The following is an 18,879-nucleotide window of genomic DNA, read 5'->3' as shown; positions in this document are numbered from 1 at the left end:
TCTCTGCCACCTTGCTTGCTGATTCAGGGCGTCTGTACTGGTCTCTCTGGTGTCTGTCTAGACCCAAGGGACTCATGTGAAGTCCAGGCCTGTCCCCCGGGCAGAGACCATCTGGCCGTGCTGGGAGCCGCATCCTCTGTGACACAGTGTCCTGCTTTCATGTCCCTTTTTCTGTGACCTGGTTTCTTGTTCGACCTTTCCCAGCCCTTGAGCATGTTCCAAACTCAGTTCGCTTGTGGAAGGCGGCTGTGGAGCTGGAAGAGCCAGAAGATGCTAGAATCATGCTCAGCCGAGCTGTGGAGTGCTGCCCCACCAGCGTGGAGGTGAGTCTCCCACCCCGAGGGGGCCTGAGCCTTGAGCTCACCAGGGCGAGCTCTGAGCTGAGCACTCTCCTGCAGGGAGCAGTCCTTCTGGTTCAGCTCCAGGTTCGTCAGTGGGACCTGAGGGTGAAGTGGTGGAGAGGGGGGGTGCTTGTTTTCCCAGCTGGGGGTGGCTCTGCCTCAGAGCCACTTGGATTTCTTGAGTTTTAAATTTCTGGTTCATAGCATTCTCTGAAGTGACTTTTGGTCGTGGGTCTATGATGTCCAGCCTGTCTTTAATTATCTTATGTGTGTTGTGAAATTCTCCAAACAAAATTAATCTTAATTTATTTACATAAAAATAAATAGAGCTCATACACATTTTTGGTGATGAAATGTTGAGAATCAAAAGCTGGGGTGTGAGAACTCCAGGCAGCTGAACACCCGAGCCCTTTCAGTTTGTGAGGTGACAGTCCTGTCCTGTTCACCTTCTGTCCTAATACTGTGTACCTTTAACCAGTGATTGGAATGTGGGACTGAGGGCCTGTCACCTAGCCACTAGACTAGGTCAGTCAAAAGTGTAACCAAACAGCTTTCGGATGCGCGGGATGTGCTGCCGCACATGATCCTGGGCCCTGTTTACATGGTCCTTGAGAGCTCGTGCTGCATCCCGTGGAGGGTGCCTCTGACTTGACGGGTCTCTCTGTGCAGCTCTGGCTCGCCCTGGCAAGGCTGGAGACCTACGAGAATGCTCGCAAGGTCTTAAACAAGGCCCGGGAGAACATCCCTACAGACCGCCACATCTGGATCACGGCCGCCAAACTGGAGGAGGCCAACGGGAACACGCAGATGGTGGAGAAGATCATTGACCGCGCCATCACCTCCCTGCGCGCCAATGGCGTGGAGATTAACCGTGAGCAGTGGATCCAGGTGAGGTCAGCAGGTGCTGTGGTGTCCGCTTTAAGCACGGATGCCCTCCTGCTCGTTGGAGTCCCTTGGTGGGCCAGGACTTTGGGGTGGCACCTGAAAGATGCGTCCTCACACTGGCAGGCAAAGCAGGCATGGGGTGGCCTCTCTTGTCATCGCCTTGTGGCTTCTGTGGTGTGAAAGCCTGAGTAGCTCAGGGGAGACTTTAGCATTTTGACAGTGCGCTTAGCCCCACTTTTCCAGAAGAGAATATGGTTTAAGAGAGAATGAGCTTTAGTGCATCTGTCACTCTTCTCAACTATGGCCAGCCAGGTCTCTGAAGGTGTTCTAACCCAGCCACCAGGCCAGGTGCACTCTCCTGCCTCCTCCTCCCGCTGCATGAGCCATTGCACGGGCAGCCAGGAACAGTGCGTCTTTACCTGCATCCACCTCGCTCCATTAGCAGGAGCCCTACAGCCAGCCCCTGTGCTTCACCATTGCCTCTCAGCTTCGGAAGAGGGCCCAGACCCTGCCCCTCCCTCTTGTGCCCCTGCTGCCACTGTTCTACTTACCCTTCTCCCAGTGGCCCCTCTGCTGCTCCGGGTGTCATGGCTGAGGGCACCTCCCTCCCCCCAAGGAGAGGGTGTCGGGATGCTATGTCCTGCTCCTGGGCCCCTGCCTGAGGGCACCTGCCTCCCCCAAGGAGACGGTGTCGGGATGCTGCATCCTGCTCCTGGGCCCCTGCAGCAGTACTGTTTTCTGTCCTTCCTGTGTGGGCATATTTTAAAATTTTGGGTGCAAGGCCTCATATATACCCCTGAAGTGTCATCGTCTGGATTCAGCCCCTTTATTAATATTTATATTTGTTCAATGCCATCTAACCATATCATTCCCATTTTGACATTCTCATACCTTTGTGTGGATCCAGTTTCCAGCTGGTGTCTTCTTTCTTCTGTCTGACGGACTTTGTGACCATTTTTTACAAGCAGGCCTGCTGGTGTTCAGTTCTTCCAGCCTTTAAATGTCTGTAAAGAGTCTTTACTTCATCTTTGTTTACTTCATCTGATGAAGGAAACGTCATCACGTTTCCCCTCTGTGTGGAGCTCTAGGTTGGCAGTCTTTCCTCTCAATGTTTTTTAAAGACACTGTTCTTGCTGGCCTTGTTTCCAGTGAGACACCTGCTGTCATCTTTGCTCTTCTGTACATACGTCTCTTTTTAAAAATTTTTAATTAAATTGAAAAAAATGTTTCTAACTTAAAAGATTTAGAAATGCTTTTAAGAATTTTTTTATATCATTGGTCTTGAGCAGTTTGATTGTAATTTGCTTTGTGGTTTTCTTCATGTTTCTTGTGTTTGGAGTTCAGTGTCTTAAATCTGTGGATTTCCAAATTGTATCAAATTTGGAAAATTTGTGTCCCCTGTTTCTTCTGTTCAACCTCTTTCAGGTATAATTACCTGCACATTAGGCTACGTGAGCTGTCTCGGAGCTCATGAAGAGCTATTCATTTTTAAAATCATTTTTGTTTTATTTTTAACAGTTTATTAAGCTATAGTTAACATTCTGTAAAATTTCCCCATTTAAAGTGTACAATTCAGTGAGTTTTAGTATTGTATATTGGGTTATCTTTTAATTGTTTATTATCTGTTACTGAGTTGCAAGAAGTTTTTACATACTAGGTACAAGTATATAATCTGTTATCAGATTGCATGATATACAAATATTTGCAACCATTCTGTGGATTGTTTTTTCACTTTGAATGTGTTGCTTGTAGCACAAGTGTTTTTTAATCTTAATACAGTCCGATTCATTATTTTGTTTTGTTACTTGTGCTTTTAGGTGTCATATCAAACTTTCTGTAACGTGAGGTTATGAGGGTTTGCTCCTCTGTTTTCTAAGATTTTTTTTTTTTTTGGTGTTTACATTTAGGTCTGTGATCCATTTGCATTAAAAGTTGAGCTTCATGCTTTTATAAGTGCAGGCCCATCATCTGGCTCTGCTGGGTCTCCCTGCGCTGAGTCTCCCCCCACAGTCCAGCGCTGTAGAGAACCATGGTCCTGTGTGTGCGAGTTCACTTCCAAGTCTCTGTCCTCACTGGGCTGTGCGTCCGTGTTGTGCCAGCACCACTGTGTTCTGCATACTGTGGCTTTGTAGGAAGCTTTCAAATCAGGAAGTGAGTCCTCCTGCTTTGTTCTTTATAGATTGTTTTGGCTGTGCTTGGTACTTGTGTTTTCAAATGAACTTTAGGATCAACTTGTCAGATCCTGCAAAATAGCCAGAGGGGATGTTGACAGACACTGCATAGAATCTGTAGATCAGTTTGGGGACTATTGGCCTGCCTAATAGTAGTAACTCTTCCAATCCGTGGGATGTCTTTCCATTCACTTAGTTCTTTTAAAACTTTTTCTGAAAAAAAAAAAGATGTATTTCTTTAGTTTGGGGAGCTCTGCTGGGTCTTTGCTGCTGCACGTGGGCTTTCTCTAGTTGTGGTGAGCGGGGGCTCTTCTTTGTGGTGTGCGGGCTTCTCACTGCGGTGGCTTCTCTTACTGCACAGCACGGGCTGCAGGGCTCAGGGCTTCAGTAGTTGCAACTCGGGTTCTTGAGCACAGGCTCAGCAGTGGTGCACGGGCTTAGTTGCTCTGTGGCATGTGGGATCCTCCTGAACCAGGGGTCGAACTTGTGTACCCTGCATTGCAAGGTGGAGTCTTAACCACTGAACCACAAGGGAAGCCCCTAAAATTTTTTTCGATAGTGTTTTAACATACTACTATTGCACTTACTTTATGTATTCTAAAGTGTTCTACTATTTTTCATGCTGTCACAAATGGATTTTTTTTCTTAATTTCATCTTCAGGTTGTTCGTTGTTAGTATATAGGAGTACAGTTGATTTTTAAATATTGATCTTATGTCCTGCAAAATCATTTATTGTAATACTTTCAGTGATTCTTTAGGATTTTCTGTGTATTGAATCATGTTGTGTGCAGATACAGGTTTACTACCTTTCCAATCTGGATGCGTTTTAAAATATACATGTATATATGTGTATATATATATGTATATTTTTGGCTATGTTGGGCCTTAGTTGCAGCACACAGGATCTTCCATTGCAGTGCATGGGGCTCCTCTCTAATTGTGGTGCGTGGGCTCAGTAGTTGCCACATGGCATGTGGGATCTTAGTTCCTCCACCAGGGATTAAACCTGTGTCCCCTGTATTGGAAAGCAGATTCTTAACCACTGGACCACCAAAGAAGTCCCTGGATGCCTTTATTCCTGTTTGATTGCCTGGTTAGGGCCTCAGGACATGCTGAAGAGCAATGGTGAGAGCCCGCTCTGGTTCTGGGAGACATCTGGCCTTTCCTGTCGGTGTGATGTGAGCTCATCCGCTCACTGATGCTCTGATTCATTTTATATGACTTCTGTTGCTTTGTCCTCACGTTTCACTAATCTTTTCTTCTGTAATGTCTCGTCTGCTGTGATTGAGGACATTTTTCATCTCAGATCTTGCCTTTTTCACTGACAGGAATTTTGGCTGTTTTAAAACCCTTCTTTGACCTGTTTCATGTTGCCACACAGCAATTTGCCACCTGTGGATCATGGTTATAATAGTTGTTCTAGTGTCCTTGTCTGGGCCTATCGGAGTTGATTTTGGTAGATGTTCTCCCCTCATTATGGATTGTCTTTCCCTGATAACCTTTCATTTGTCACATTTTCCCTTGTTGGGTGCCGGGTGCTTTTGTGCCTCTGTGAACGTTCTGGGCTCTGGTGTTGGAGCTTGGTTCTGTTACTGAAGGTGTTCTGACCCTGTGGGTCTTGCCTCACACTTGCTGGGTGGGACCAACCGCAGTCAGTGGGGTAGGTTGGAACTCAGCCCTCTGTAGAGGTGGCCTCTCCAGGTTTCTGCTCAGGGTTCTGTGTCTCCTGGGGGTCTCCACTTTGGCTGGTGGGAACAGGTGCTGTCCTGGACACACCTGTGTTCTGAGGAATGCTCCTGCTCATCCTTTTGGACAGTTCTTTCCCTCCCTCCTATGCTGGTTTATGCTCAGTGGAGACTGGGGGATGCTGTGCAGACTGGCTGCCCGGGCCGTCTCCCTGGGCGGCTCTCCTCCCTTGTGCCAGGTGTTCTGTGCTCTGCCTCCAGTGGAGGGCTGGCCTGGGCCACCTCCTGAGCCTTTGGCCTTGGCTCTGCTCTGCCTGGGATGCTTTTCCCTTCACAGCCAGGAAAAGGGAAGCCTGACTCAGCCTGTCCCGCCAGCCTAGGGTCTCTCGGTGATGGCAGTAGCAGGGTGCTTCTTACTCTGTTAGCCATTGCAAATGGTGTCCTGGCGCACCCATCATTTGGCATGAATGGGAATATATTCCTTAAAACACTTTGCTGGGTGAGCCTCTGTGAGTTTTGTTTTGATAGAGAACTTGAAGTTGCCCTCGATAGAGATTGTCCCTGCATCCATCCCATCTCGGCCTGTGTCTCCATGTTGTGGTCTGATGTTTGTGAACGAGCCCTGCTCTTTGCCTTGCTGGCCCTGCCTGCCCGCTACGCAGGAGGCTCAGGACACTTGGTGTCTCATCTCTGAACCATGGCTGTTCTCTCTGCTCATTCCGAGGATTGTTCTTCTGAAGTCTAGTGCTTTTCTGCTGAACACCCTGCCCCCCGCCTGCCGGAGCGCCTCAGTGGCTGATCTCTCCCCAGGCTGTCTCGCTTTCCTTGTGCTGGGCTCCATACCCCCAGCTGGTCTGTCTCTTGGGTTAGAGTGGCTCTTCCTTTTGCCCATTTTGAATCTGAAGCCAGGCTGACAGTACGAACATGTGTGACAGTATGAGATGTTAGTCCCACTGCTTTGGAACTTTCCTTTGGCCACCAGGTTGCCTACTCTAGCACTTGGTACACATTAGGTGCTTCTGTGATATTTGTTAAATGGATAGGTTGGGGGTATGGAGCACTTAGCTGCTGTGAGGCAGGAAATGATGTTTCACAGTGAGTGGCAGCGTCGGGGACCCTGAGGGTTCCAGCACCCTCAAGGCCCGTTCCTGCAGCCCTCTCCCTCGGGCCTAGCGTCTGTCTGCCAGGCCTCTGCAGCTCTGGGCAGTGAGTTCAGTTCTGTGCCCTCTTTCAGGATGCTGAGGAGTGTGACAAGGCCGGGAGTGTGGCCACCTGCCAGGCAGTTATGCGTGCTGTTATCGGGATTGGCATTGAGGAGGAAGACCGGAAGCACACGTGGATGGAAGATGCCGACAGCGTGAGTGTGGCTAGTGGGAGTGTGCGTTGTGGGGAACGGGGTGTGGTTTGGAAATCTTTCTGATCTGCTGATTTTTAAATACAGTCACAACTATAAGGTGCATAGTTCTCTATTAACTGGGGTCTGCTGCAGAGGTGGGGTGTGAGCACTCACAGCCCTGACCTGGCCCAGTTCCTATGCTTTCCCAGCTCTTCACCCCTGACCTCTGGATGTCCCCTACCCCCATCTCTGCTATAACCTGCATTTCAGAAAATAACTGCATGTGAAGCATGCACTTTGAGGAGACTCCCTTGAGTGGTGGTCCAGAGACGAGATTATGGGCTCAAGATCGATAAACATATTTAAAGCTTTTAATACCTTAAATATGGTCCTCTCTTTTTAATAGCCTTTTATTTTAAAATAATTTTAGACTTACAGAAAAGTTGCAAAACTGTGTGGAGAATTCTTTTATGCCCTTCACCTAGATGCCCCCACATTTACCGATTTCACTACATGCCTTTTTCTTCTCCACATGTGCACATGCTTGCTCACACGTGGCCTTTATTTTCCCCAAAGTGTTTGAGACCACATCACACATGTGGTGAGCCTTTTCCACTAAATACTTCAGTGTGTGTTTCTTTAAAAGGAACCTTCTCTTGTGCAACCACAGCACAGCTATCAGACTCAGGAGATCAGCGTTGATTAGGACCAGGATGTAATCTGGGGCCTTATTCAGATCTCACCGAGGGGCTCACTGAATGCCTTTTGGGTTTTGGTGGAGAAACTGCCCAGGGTCACATGTGCAGGGTCCGTGGCCCTGAGTCTGGGTGGGGGAGGGACCTTTGATCCGTCATCATTGTTCATGATTCTGGCTTTCTTGAGGGCACAGACCCCTTGGTTTGGTCTCCACACTGTGTCCTCACAGCGAGTTCTCCTCTTTGTGGGACTCTGTCCCGCTGGTGGGTGGGGGCACACTCAGCTCTGAGTAGCTCAGGGGTGTCTGCCAGCTTCCTCCACAGGAGGCTGCTGCGGACCTTTGTAACTCATGTTCTGTGGGGAGACCCTGAGACTGCATAAACGTGCCATTTCTCAGCAAACTCGGCCCTCTTGTCTGCACGTTGGTTAGTGCTCCTTTTGGCCTGAGTCAGTTACTACTGCAGGATGTGTCAGGTGCTGGTTTCTAAATATCATGGCACCTGCGTTTGATGAGAGATGCTTAGTTGGACTCCTGCCGGCAGAGCTTTCCTTTCTCCCTTGTCCACTCGGGTGCTCACCTCGTCCTCTGGTCCCTGGACACAGGCTGTGGCTGCTGTCTGTCTGCAGCTCACGTGGCATCTCATTTGTAAGCTGGGTGCCTTGTGAGCACTAACGATGCTCTAATGTCAACTGTCGTGGTTTAAAAGCTTTTTGTTATGTGACATTAAGACAGAAGATTGTGAAGGATGACCTAACAGTCTCCTGCAATCTCTACCCTCGGAGTAGATCGCCAAATGGGCAGCAGAACCCAGCTCCTTCTGGTCGTTGAGCCCTTTTAATTCTGAGTGTGGGCTTGAACTCCATGCCCCTCTTTACTTACCTCATCTCTCTTGACAACATGGGGACCTCAGTGGGTGTCACCCTGCAGATGTCAGACTGGGGAGCAGAACCCTCAAGCCCTCTCAGACTTTCTCCTGTTTCTCTGTTGTGTCTTTGGGTTGGAGCAGGCCTGTCCTCAGCACTGTGTGGCCTGCAGAAGGAGCAGAAGCCCTTGGTGCTCAGTATTACCCCAGGGGCAGGCCGGCCCACCAACCCCCTGGAGTCCTACCTACTGTACCACGGAAGCCACAGGGTCTTTGTAACGGGCTTCCAGGGCCTGGGTCAGGAGTCGTGGGGCGGGTACCCCTCCTGGGTTGGTGGCACCCAGCCCCCTCACTCCTGTCCCCAGCCCCCTCACTCCTCTCCCCTCTCTCTCCATCTAGTGTGTGGCCCACAATGCCCTGGAGTGTGCCCGAGCTATCTACGCCTACGCCCTGCAGGTCTTCCCTAGCAAGAAGAGCGTGTGGCTGCGGGCTGCGTACTTCGAGAAGAACCACGGCACCAGGTATGTGGCAGTCCTGCCACCCTGCTCTGAGCTGAGGCCTCTTATCCCCGTGGGTGGGTGAGAGCCTCGTTGGAGGTCAGGCCTCTGCAACGAGGATGGACTCTCCTGTGGCAGTTGGGCCGTTCAGCCAAGCTCTTTCTGGCACCTTCTGTGATAGCATTCCTGCTGCTGTACAGTTGAGGAGCCAAGGCACTGAAGGGCCCGTCTGCCTGCAGTGAGCTGGGACCACTGGGGTCCTAGGGCTTCCTGGGCCAGGGCTGGGGCCCGGAGGCCCCCCAGTCTGTGGGGCTCTGGCTTCAGCAGCGTGGGCGGTGCGGCATCTGGGCCTAGGCAGGCCTGTTTTTCATTTCAGCTGTGCTGGATTTGGGCTTGGGCTGGTTTTTGTGCTCTGAGGAGGTCCGTGACAATTTTATTTAATTGTTCTCTTTAATTGAAAAAACCTTTTGTGTCTGCTTTATTGGCTATAAGTGCTGATTGAATTAGATGTTGCAATTCAGTCAGCAGTTAGGTGGGCAGCCTCTGCCTGGAGCCTCTGCTGCACCCTCTGTGTTCGGGCCTTGCTGGTCCCACCTGGGCTGCAGCTGGGAGCATGAGGCCTCTGTTGCTTTGCTGTTGTCTCACTCAGTCTCAGGCTTCTCAGGAGTCTTGCCTCCTGATGTTCCTGTCCCCCCGCCCCCACCCACACACCACCCCCAGTAGTTGCTCTGTATCTTGCAGTTAACTCCTTTGGTCACATTTTGAAATGACTGTGCAAGTTCCCCCAACTGTCCTGTCCAGAGCAGGGCCTTGCCCGCATGTCTTTGTCCCTGGGTTCAGGGGCAGTTCCCATCCCCCAGGTCTGGCGCCTATGGTGGGCTTAGGAAGCCGAGCCTTCTTGTGCTGGTGTCAGGCTTCTTACCACACAGAGAAACTCCGTGTGCTCACTCAATCTTGCAGAGACTTGAGGAGAACATCTGTGCCGGGGGTGTGCCAGGGTGGTGGGCCACACAGGGTTGGGGCTTCATACCTGAAACCCGGGCTTCTTGCTTGATAGTGACCTAAAATAACTTCCTTCCAGAAATAAGACAGTTTCTCTGGATGCCAAAGAGTACGTACAGGTTGTAATCTTTATTGGCGGATCTGTGGTTAGAGATGAAAAGGCCCCCGGCTCCCAGACTGCGAAGTTATCGCGCCTCTGGGACACCCGGCTATAAAAGGCTCCCTTGAGAAGCTCCATCAGACTCCGCTGTTTGAACAATGCGTGGCTTTGTAGCACCCTCCTCAGTAGTTGATTTTAGAGCCTTTATGGAGAGAAAAGATTTCCCCACACTCTCCCCATTGTAAAAGTCTGGTAAATCATTCACAGCATCGAACTTTGAAGCAGTAACTGTCTTTTCAGCGCTCGTGGCCTGGCTGCGAGTGGCCCGTGTGCTTGTGGTGACCGTCCCCCTGTCTTGCAGGGAGTCACTGGAGGCCTTGCTGCAGCGGGCCGTGGCCCACTGCCCCAAAGCAGAGGTGCTATGGCTCATGGGTGCCAAGTCCAAGTGGCTGGCCGGGGACGTGCCTGCGGCGAGGAGTATCCTGGCTCTGGCCTTCCAGGTGGGTGAGGGGTGCGCTGTGGCCCGAGAGCTCCAGGGTCCTGTGCCTGCCTCCCCCAAGCCCTTGCTGCATTATTGACAGGAGCTGACCTGAGAGGCTGATTATGGTCCGACCCAGGGAGTTTGGGTGCTCTGGGGGCAGCTGAGGCCCTGAGGGGGTCCGAGAGCAGGAAAAACGGCCCGGGTAATGGATACCTACCTCTCGTTTGCTGTCATTCAGTGTGACCCTGGGCTCAGTGTTCCACAACATAGACTCAGGGAGACAGGAAGGATGGGACAGCCAGTGGAGAGCCGTGTCCCCACACGTGTCCCCTCCTATGTGAGTGTGAGGGTGTCTGGTGCTGCGGGAGGAAGTCCTGCCCTTGTATTTGAGCACAGGCATCTGCACTGGGTCCCACGTGGGCTGCCCGTTGCCGCCCAGGCTGTCAGTGGGTGGAGCTGTGTTTGTGGAGGGTGGCATCGTGGTTGGTGCCGGGAGCTCTGCGTTTTTCTCTGATTTTTATTGTCACATGGAACATCCTAATAGTTTTTGACAGCAAGGTTCAGTCAGTGGTTTCCAGCATGCTTTTCTGTTAACTGGAAAGACGATGTCACTCTGTGGTTTTCATCTAGGCTGGCATAGTGATGCCTGTCCCTGCCTGAGTGAATATGTGGAGGGGGCTGGCCTGGGTTTCCCTCTGCTCTCGTGTCTGTTTGGGGGCCCTGGGTGGAGGATGCCGCTGCTCTCCGAGTGGTTCTGGCCCTTCCCATCACCACCTGGCAGTGCTGCCTGTGTCCTGCCCTCTCCTCTCCTTACCTGTCTCTGTGGGGCTGCTTCTCAGGTTGGGGACATGGTCAGGCTGAGTGTGGCCAGCAGGTGACTGTGCTTTCAGGAGACTGGAGGGCACTGCCCACATGTCTGCTGGACTCTGGGTTGTACATGGCCTAGTCCCAACCCTGGGAACCCTCCACATATAGTCTGCGATAACCCGGGCATCCTTCTGTCCTTCCCACACTGACACACTGGGCGGCCAGCTCCTCATCCCCAGGTTTGGGAGCCAGCAGGATTGGTTGGGTGGATCCATGCAGGTGGGACATGATTGAACTTTTGCAGTAGGCAGAGGGTGGTGACTGGCAGCACGGCCTGAGCGCTGCAGCTGCCACACATTTGTGCCAGTGAGGCAGGCCGGCTTGTTCGTGAGGAAGTCCACATCCTGAGGCTCTGTTGCCTATTAGTCCAGGACATGCCTGCATCAGACTGTCCTGCTGCAGAGCACGGCACGGCACGGCCCAGTGCCTGGACTAGTTGCTTCCAACCAGGGGAGCCCTTGCCCCACTCATGGCTGATGCTGCTGTTCCTCTGCAGGCCAACCCCAACAGTGAGGAGATCTGGCTGGCGGCCGTGAAGCTGGAGTCTGAGAACAACGAGTACGAGCGGGCACGCCGGCTGCTGGCCAAGGCGCGGAGCAGCGCGCCCACTGCCCGGGTAAGCGGAACCCCCTACCCACTGTTAGCAACCCCCAAGGTCATGTGCTCAGAGCTCATTTGTTCACTCTTGGCTTTAAAATGCACCAATGTATGTAGCCGCAGTTTGTCCCAAAGACACGGGGCAGTGCTTGTGCTGAGCTCTCAGTGAGGCAAATGCCAGAGCCAGGCTGAGGCTGTTTGCTCCCCAGGTCTTCATGAAGTCCGTGAAGCTGGAGTGGGTGCTGGGGAACCTTGTGGCCGCCCAGGAGCTGTGCGAGGAGGCCCTGAAGCACTATGAGGACTTCCCCAAGCTCTGGATGATGAAGGGGCAGATTGAGGAGCAGGAGGAGCTCGTGGAGAAAGCCCGGGAAGCCTACAACCAAGGGGTGAGCCTCCACCCCACACGGGGCACCTCACCCCAGATAGGAGTTGTTGCAACCTGCTTGGGCCCAGGCTCAGGGGACCTGTGCTGGGCTCGAGGCCGGTCTTCCCTCACCCAGCCTTCTGCCCCTGCCAGGCTGTAACTGCTATACTCAGCAGAGTACGGACTACGGCCCATGTAAGGCATAGGCTCCTGAGTGCACACCCCTGTGCATATGCGTATGGCACAGCCTGCTCACAAAAATGCCCCATACACGTGTGTACGTTACAACCGTGTGCATAGTGACAGACCTGGGTGTGAAGTGGCTGGGTCTCTGAGGGCACACGTAGCCCTGACTCAGCTTGAGGTGCCGACACAGCGTCACAGACGCCCGCTGAGTCTTGTCTCTTGTGTCTATGGCTGCAGTTGAAGAAATGTCCCCACTCCACCCCCCTGTGGCTTTTGCTTTCCCGGCTGGAGGAGAAGGTTGGGCAGCTGACCCGAGCTCGGGCCATTCTGGAGAAGTCTCGCCTGAAGAACCCAAAGAACCCCGGCCTGTGGTGAGTTCCCGTGCCCCCAGGAGCTGACTTCGCTCACACCAAGTCCACGGTGCAGCACTTTCAGCTCAGGCTCCGTGGGAAGGTGCAGTCTGTGAGGAGTCCTGTTCCAGCTGTGAGAGTGTTCACACGAGCCTGAAGATGGTTAGACGCAGTGTGGCTTGTGGTGGGATTGAGGGTGCCCGGGAACCAAGAGCTAACGAGGGGGCCTTGGGGTGGATGGTGCCAAGATAGCGGACTCTACGGAAGAGGTAATATCTGGGAGGGACCTTGAGGGATGAATAGGAGTTTGCCAGATAAACATGGCATTCTGTCCATAGGAGGCTGTGCACACAGACTCCAGGTGTGGGGCTTCAGGGTGTCAGTGCCGTGAGGTGCCCCAGCAGGCCTGTCTTTATCCTGCCCATCTTCACTCACACCTGAATGACCTCAGAGTCCAGGTTTATGGCCACCCATAGGCTTGAGGGTGGAGATCACCCACGTATCCCTTCTCTGGTGGACGAGCTGCTGGGCAGCACAGACAACTCCAGCTACTTAGGCTCCTCAGGACCTTCTGCTTCATCAGGCTGCCAGTGGACAGTGCTCTACCCTGCCCGGGTTTCTCTCCGCAGGCTGGAGTCTGTGCGGCTGGAGTACCGTGCGGGGCTGAAGAACATCGCCAGCACGCTCATGGCCAAGGCCCTGCAGGAGTGCCCCAACTCTGGTGAGCACCCACCTCAGGCTGCGGGCAGCAGGTGTCAGATTCAGCCACAAAAATTCCTCCGTTATGCTTGGTCATTTAGATGATTGAACTCAAGTTTCAGTGTGGGCAGTTGGACTGCATGTTCTGAGATGTTACCATTTCTTTTTCTTTTAGGAGTTAATTTTTTACTATTTTACCCCAAGTCTGTAAATTAGTGCCTGTGCAGTATAAATAAATTTGGAGTAAAAAAAGAGAAGATGAAAATTGCTGTGAGTCCAGTACTTGGAAATCACTGATTTTAGCTTTTTTGTATTGTTATAATTTGTATTATTGCACAAAATCAAGTCATACTGTGTATTGTTTTGTCCCCTTTTTTTTTACAGTTGAAAATTCTGTGAGGATTTTTCATTATCACTGAATCCTTAACGATGAACAGTTTTTAGTGGCATCGTAGTATTTTCTGGGTTTATGTCAGATATATGGCCTCAGGCCGATCTCTAGGCTGGTATCAATCCCAGGTTTTCTTTCTGCATAAATCCTTGGTAGCACTTTTTGTTACTTTGTTACAGTGAATTCTCAGCTGTGAAGTTAGTCAGTGAGTGTGAAACCTTGGAGGCTGTTGGGACTTCCAGCCTCCTCGCCCCCCGGATGATGTCATGGCCTTGCCAGTGGGGCCCTGTGGCTCTGGGCAGGCCGCAGGGTGGGGGTTGGAGGGTATGGAGTATGGGGCGGCATAGGCGGCCCGGCCATGCGGGAGGCACAGATGAGGATATCCTGAGTCTTCAAAGGCCTCCCTGTGTGTGATGGCTGAGATGGGCATTTGCATGTCTGGATTTCAGGGGTCCTGTGGTCTGAAGCCATCTTCCTGGAGGCGAGGCCCCAGCGGAAGACCAAGAGTGTGGACGCCCTGAAGAAGTGTGAGCATGACCCCCACGTGCTCCTGGCTGTGGCCAAGTGAGTAGGGGTCCTGGTGGCAGTGCCAGTCCTCTTGCTGGGGTCTCCAGGTTCCCAGAACAAGGCAGTTTTCCCTGGTCATGACCCCTGGGAGGGTGGTCTCTTCTGGGCCCCTGACCCTCCTTCCCTTGTCCTGGTTCTTTCTCAGGTTTCTGCGCTCTCTGTCTCTCGCACTTTTCAGTTTATTCCAACATGGGTCTTGGGTTGCAGGACAGACACAGGCCTGCTGACACTGGTACACGGAATTTAGGTTACAGCTGTGAGCAAGACAGTTGTTTCCATTGTGTTAGTGCCAAAAGCCAGACTGTTTGACCTGTGTAACCCTGGGAACAATCTAGGGCCCATTGGTCAGGCTCTTGGTGTGCCTGGGGATGTGGAGGCCACCTGTCCTTCAGGGTGCTGGCCTCAAGGACAAGAGGAGGTGAGCAGGCGACCCCCCACGGTCAGCTTGTGCAGGGTACTGGGCCCGTGGCTCCCCGGGGAGGTGTGGAGGGCCTTCAGAACCTCCTGAACCTTCTCTGTTCCCTTCTCAAAGGAGGACAGTGGCCTGAGAGGAGCGGAACCTGGTTGTGGTTGGGTGTGGTCAGGCTGGGAAGTGACCGGGCTTGGGGTGGAGGGCTTGTCAGGGCTCTGCCTAGGGCAGGGGGTGTGTGGGGCCAGAGGCTCCTGTGTGCTCTTGCTGGCCCAGCTGCTTCCTCAGTGCCCACCAGCACCTCCTCCCTGGCTGCTGTGGGGCTGAGGGTGCTGCGTGTGGGGCTTCCCACGAACTTCTGAGGCCCCACCTGGGTCCCCAGGGCTCCTTCCCTCTCGCCTATGCTTCCACCTCCTGCTCTACTCTGATAGGGCTGCCATAAAACCTTGTAAAAGGCTTTGTAAAGTAAACAGGTCCCTCCTTGCTGTTCCCAGGCTGGTGCTCTGTGTGCTGCTATCTGGGTTTGTGCTCTTTAAATCACAGTTTATCTGACACTGAGCAATTAAGAATACCACAAGGCTTAAAAAACAATCAAGCTATCAGGCATGAAATTACTCCCTTTTGTAGCTGAGACCAGCCAAGGCAGCTGCCTGGAGGTGCCTAGTGCACAGCTGCTCTGGAACTTGACTGCGGAGCTGGTGGAGCTGGCTGTCAGAGTGCCCATCATGCCCTCTCCGGCACGTGGGGAAGGCTCCCAGGACCCTGACTCGGTTTCTGATGCTGTGGATCTTCTCCTGGGCCTAGTTTCAGGGGTCTGTGTCTGCTTTTAGACCAGGTTTTCAGTGTGGGCTTCAGCTCCTTCTGGAGATGCCTGGTAGGACAGAATGTTCCAGAAGGTGAAAAGGAGGAGCAGGCAGAAACTTCTCTTTCCCTAATCACAGCCTTGATTGAATTTTTTGTCTGATTGGTTACTTTCATCTCCCTATGTTTTACTCAGAGGAAGATAATAATTTCTTGCTCTGTGGGTGGTTTTCTGAGAAATGCCTTGGGTGGACATTTGAAGGAAGGAGGGTTTCAGGTAGTGACCTGGAAGGGTTTCTGGGTGGCTAGGCCTCATCCCTTGGCACCCCAATGGAGCCTGAGCTCTCCAGGGAGAGGTCAAGACCAGCAGTCCCTGTGCCTGACTCTCTGCCACTGCAGCGGGTCACAAGGCTCGAGGTCTAGCCCACCATGGAGCGGGCCAGGGTTGCCCCCAGCGTGGCTCCCGCGGCCCCAGAGCACCACCAGCACTGATCTGTGGCCACGTGGTCCCCCACTGCTGCTTCTCAATAGGCTATTCTGGAGCGAGCGGAAGATCACCAAGGCCCGGGAGTGGTTCCACCGCACTGTGAAGATTGATTCAGATCTGGGGGATGCCTGGGCCTTCTTTTACAAGTTTGAGCTGCAGCACGGCACAGAGGTGAGGCGCCTGCTGCCCATGACCCCCACCCACCAGTCCCGAATGAAGTGCTGGCGGCTGACACAGCTTCCATGGCTGCTTTCTGGCTGTAGCCTTGGAGTCTCAACCTGAAATTTAGATGCTCGGGGGCATCTTTTAACAAGTTGGTTGTGATGGGGACTCCGGGCTGTGGCAGAAACAGGGCTGGAGCTGGAGGCCTGAGGGTTGTCTTTGTGTCACAGCCGTCCTGTCCTGCTGGACAGAGACTTTCCAGAGCCCAGCGCCCTTGGGGTCTACCCTGCCCCGCCTGATGTGGAAGGTGGGTCCTCTTTGGGGGGCGGGTGCAGGCACTGGTGTGAGGCCTGGTAGAGCACAGTGGGAGTGGGTTGGTTCAAGCATCTGCGGTCCCCACCCAGGAGCAGCGGGAGGAGGTGAGGAGGCGCTGCGAGAACGCCGAGCCCCGGCACGGGGAGCTGTGGTGCGCCACGTCCAAGGACATCGCCAACTGGCAACGGAAGATCGGGGAGATACTGGTGCTGGTGGCGGCGCGCATCAAGAACACCTTCTGAGTGTCCTGCGCAGGGGTGGGGTTAGGGTGGGGGTGGTGGCCGTCCTGCTTGTTGATTAAAGGTTTTCTAGTAGTCGTGGGGTTCGTGGCAGCGAGTTTTCTCCAAATCCTACCCTCATGTGCTTTGACCATCCCAGTCTGGTCCCCACACTGGATAGGGCTAGCTCTCCAGGCCTCGTAAGAGCCTATGCCCCGCAGAGGAAGTGCCAGCAGAGCTGGGCAACTCTGTAAGGCTTTTTGGAGATGGAGGCAGGAACTTGTGTTCTGGGTAAAAGCTGTGTGTGGGAACAGTAAGGGCCCAGCTGGCCAGGTGACCCCAGTGCCCCTGCATGTGCGGGTCTTCTCCCGCCCCAGGGGGTCTGTGCCTCCTGTCCCCCAGCAGCAGGCTGTGTGCACCCCAGGAGGGTGAATTTCCTGAGTGCTCTTGGGCCTGGCCCCTGAGGTTCTACCACAGGATGGCCCTCGGCATGTGAGAGGGTCACTCCCATTGGCAGGGGAGTTAATTTTTGCTAATTTGTAGTTAGTGATTTTTACCCTAAAGCTCTTGGACCCATTCTTCTCTGGATGGAAAATGCACTGGTTACCTGGAGACTTGAATATGCTTCCACCATGTGAGGACAGGAGGTTTCCTTGGGCTCTGGATCCCTGGGTTTGTGTCCAGTTGGAAACTAGCCAGCTCTCTGGGAAGCGGGTGTGTTGGCTGTGGGTGGAGGCATCTAGCTGGAGGTCAAGGGTGGTCCAGAGGCAGTGGGTGGATTGTCACTTGTGGTGACAAGAAGGGCGGTTGGCCGTTGTTCCCACACATTCTTGTAAGAAGTAATCCCAGAGGGGCTTCTCTGCCTCGTGTTGGAGTTAGTCACTGACCTGTGGCTGCCGAGGGTGGGGGGCACGCTCTCCCTGTGAACACCTAGGGCGCGGGCGTCTGCCTGTAGAGGACAGACCTTGCTGGGTCCAGCCCGGGGCAGGATCAGACTATCCCTTCGTGGGCTCAGGAAGTGCTGGTGCCTCAGGGTGGTCTGAGACTGGAAATCCTTCCTGTCCTCTGTGAGGCCAGTCTGGACAGCCGTGGGGAGGTTCCTGCGTGTCTTCACTGAGCCTCTGGAGTTTCCTTCCGTCATTTTTGGAGGAAGTGGGAAGGGTCCTGCCTGTTGCCCTTCTAAGAGCTTGAAACCCAGCCTGTCCCTCCACAGATGTGGAAACTGAGGCCCAGGCTGCGGCCACAGGCAGCTGGAGCTCTCAGTTGGGTGTGGCTTCTCCTGGACACTTCCTTTGACTTCAGGTCAGGTGAGACCTCCTGCTGGGCCGGAGAGTTCCAGAGCTTCTGATAGCACGTGCAAATGTCTTTCTTATTTGCCTGGGGGTCGTTTTCTTAACGCCTTGGGGTGGTGGTGAAACTGCTTTTCTCCTTGGGGAAAACATATCTTAGCTTTTCTTCCACTGACATGTTTCAGTTCCAGCTCAAGGCTGAGTTCCTCAGCTCCCCTTGTTCTGAAGCACTGCTGGGGGTAGGGCAGGATGGTGTCCACAGGCTGCCCGGCAGGGTGCTGTGGTCCAGCTCCCTGCAAGGTGGTTTGGGCGAGTGGCCATGAGCTTCCCCAGGGAAAGACCCCTTTGACCCAGGAGGGATGAGCAGCAGGAGGCATCTCAGCTGAGCGCTGGGCCAGCGAGGTGCTGGGAAGTCCCCTTCCTGGGACCTGCTGGGGCAGGACCCCCCGGACGTCAGGGTGGAGGAGCTGGGGGCTGGGCGGGTGAAGTTCTGCTCACCTGGTCCTGCTGGTGTTCAGGTTCCTGGAAGAGACAGCACCTGCTGACCACCAAGGAAGGTCCTCTTCCCTGCCAGCTGGGCCCCACCCTGCTCCGTGCCCACCTAGCACCCTGCCCCTGCCTTGGCGGAGGAGATCTCCCCGGTAGATGGCTTAATCCAAGATTCACTGGATGGGAAGACAGCCCTCTAGGGCTGGGCTTCAGGGTCAGGTTAATTGAAGAAGTGATTGGATAGGGGGTGGGGAGAGGGAGGGGGAAGGCTGGGATCCTGGGCCTCCCTCCTGCTCCCTCCCTCCTCTGCTCGGAGGAGCCAACTTCAAAAGCCTTGTCCGCCTGCCTCCGCCTGCGTCCAGGGGAGCTCTGTTGGCCGGGCTCGGAACTGGACCTGAAGTGGCAGCCGCACTCCCTACCTGAGGACCCCAGGATCATGTCCGAGGTCCCCTGGCGGGAGTGAGGGAGAGCCTGATCCTGAGAGGCCCATGGTGAGCAGCTGTGGGCCGCCGGGGTGGGAGCTGTCTTGGGCTGCTGTCCCTCAGTGCCCCCACTGGGAAATCCCCCTTGGTTCCCGTCACCGCCGCCCGGCCTGGGTGCTCCTGCCTGTCCTTCCTGGCAGCTACAGAG

At 53.7% G+C, this 18,879-nt stretch overlaps 1 protein-coding gene across 2 annotated transcripts in view; it reads left to right on the top strand.

Annotated features, from left to right (window-relative positions):
• PRPF6 (pre-mRNA processing factor 6) overlaps positions 1–16,567 on the top strand; it is a 34,758-nt gene extending 18,191 nt beyond the window's left edge. The window contains exons 10-22 of one of the 2 annotated variants that reach the window (XM_061436818.1): positions 205–323; positions 1,011–1,229; positions 6,318–6,440; positions 8,378–8,499; positions 9,939–10,077; positions 11,422–11,541; positions 11,732–11,908; positions 12,310–12,443; positions 13,052–13,143; positions 13,962–14,076; positions 15,821–15,947; positions 16,169–16,245; positions 16,343–16,417. In XM_061436818.1, coding sequence (XP_061292802.1) covers positions 205–323; positions 1,011–1,229; positions 6,318–6,440; positions 8,378–8,499; positions 9,939–10,077; positions 11,422–11,541; positions 11,732–11,908; positions 12,310–12,443; positions 13,052–13,143; positions 13,962–14,076; positions 15,821–15,947; positions 16,169–16,237 — 1,556 coding nt within the window. In that variant the 3' untranslated portion in view covers positions 16,238–16,245; positions 16,343–16,417. Of the gene's footprint in view, positions 1–204; positions 324–1,010; positions 1,230–6,317; positions 6,441–8,377; positions 8,500–9,938; positions 10,078–11,421; positions 11,542–11,731; positions 11,909–12,309; positions 12,444–13,051; positions 13,144–13,961; positions 14,077–15,820; positions 15,948–16,168; positions 16,246–16,342 lie in introns of both variants that reach the window. The other variant, XM_061436817.1, reaches the window with a different exon arrangement.
• The last annotated feature ends 2,312 nt before the right edge of the window (positions 16,568–18,879 follow it).

Source organism: Bos javanicus, chromosome 13 (genome assembly GCF_032452875.1).
Source record: "Bos javanicus breed banteng chromosome 13, ARS-OSU_banteng_1.0, whole genome shotgun sequence".
Taxonomy (NCBI): Eukaryota; Metazoa; Chordata; class Mammalia; order Artiodactyla; family Bovidae; genus Bos; species Bos javanicus.
This window is presented reverse-complemented; position numbering and strand designations above follow the sequence as displayed.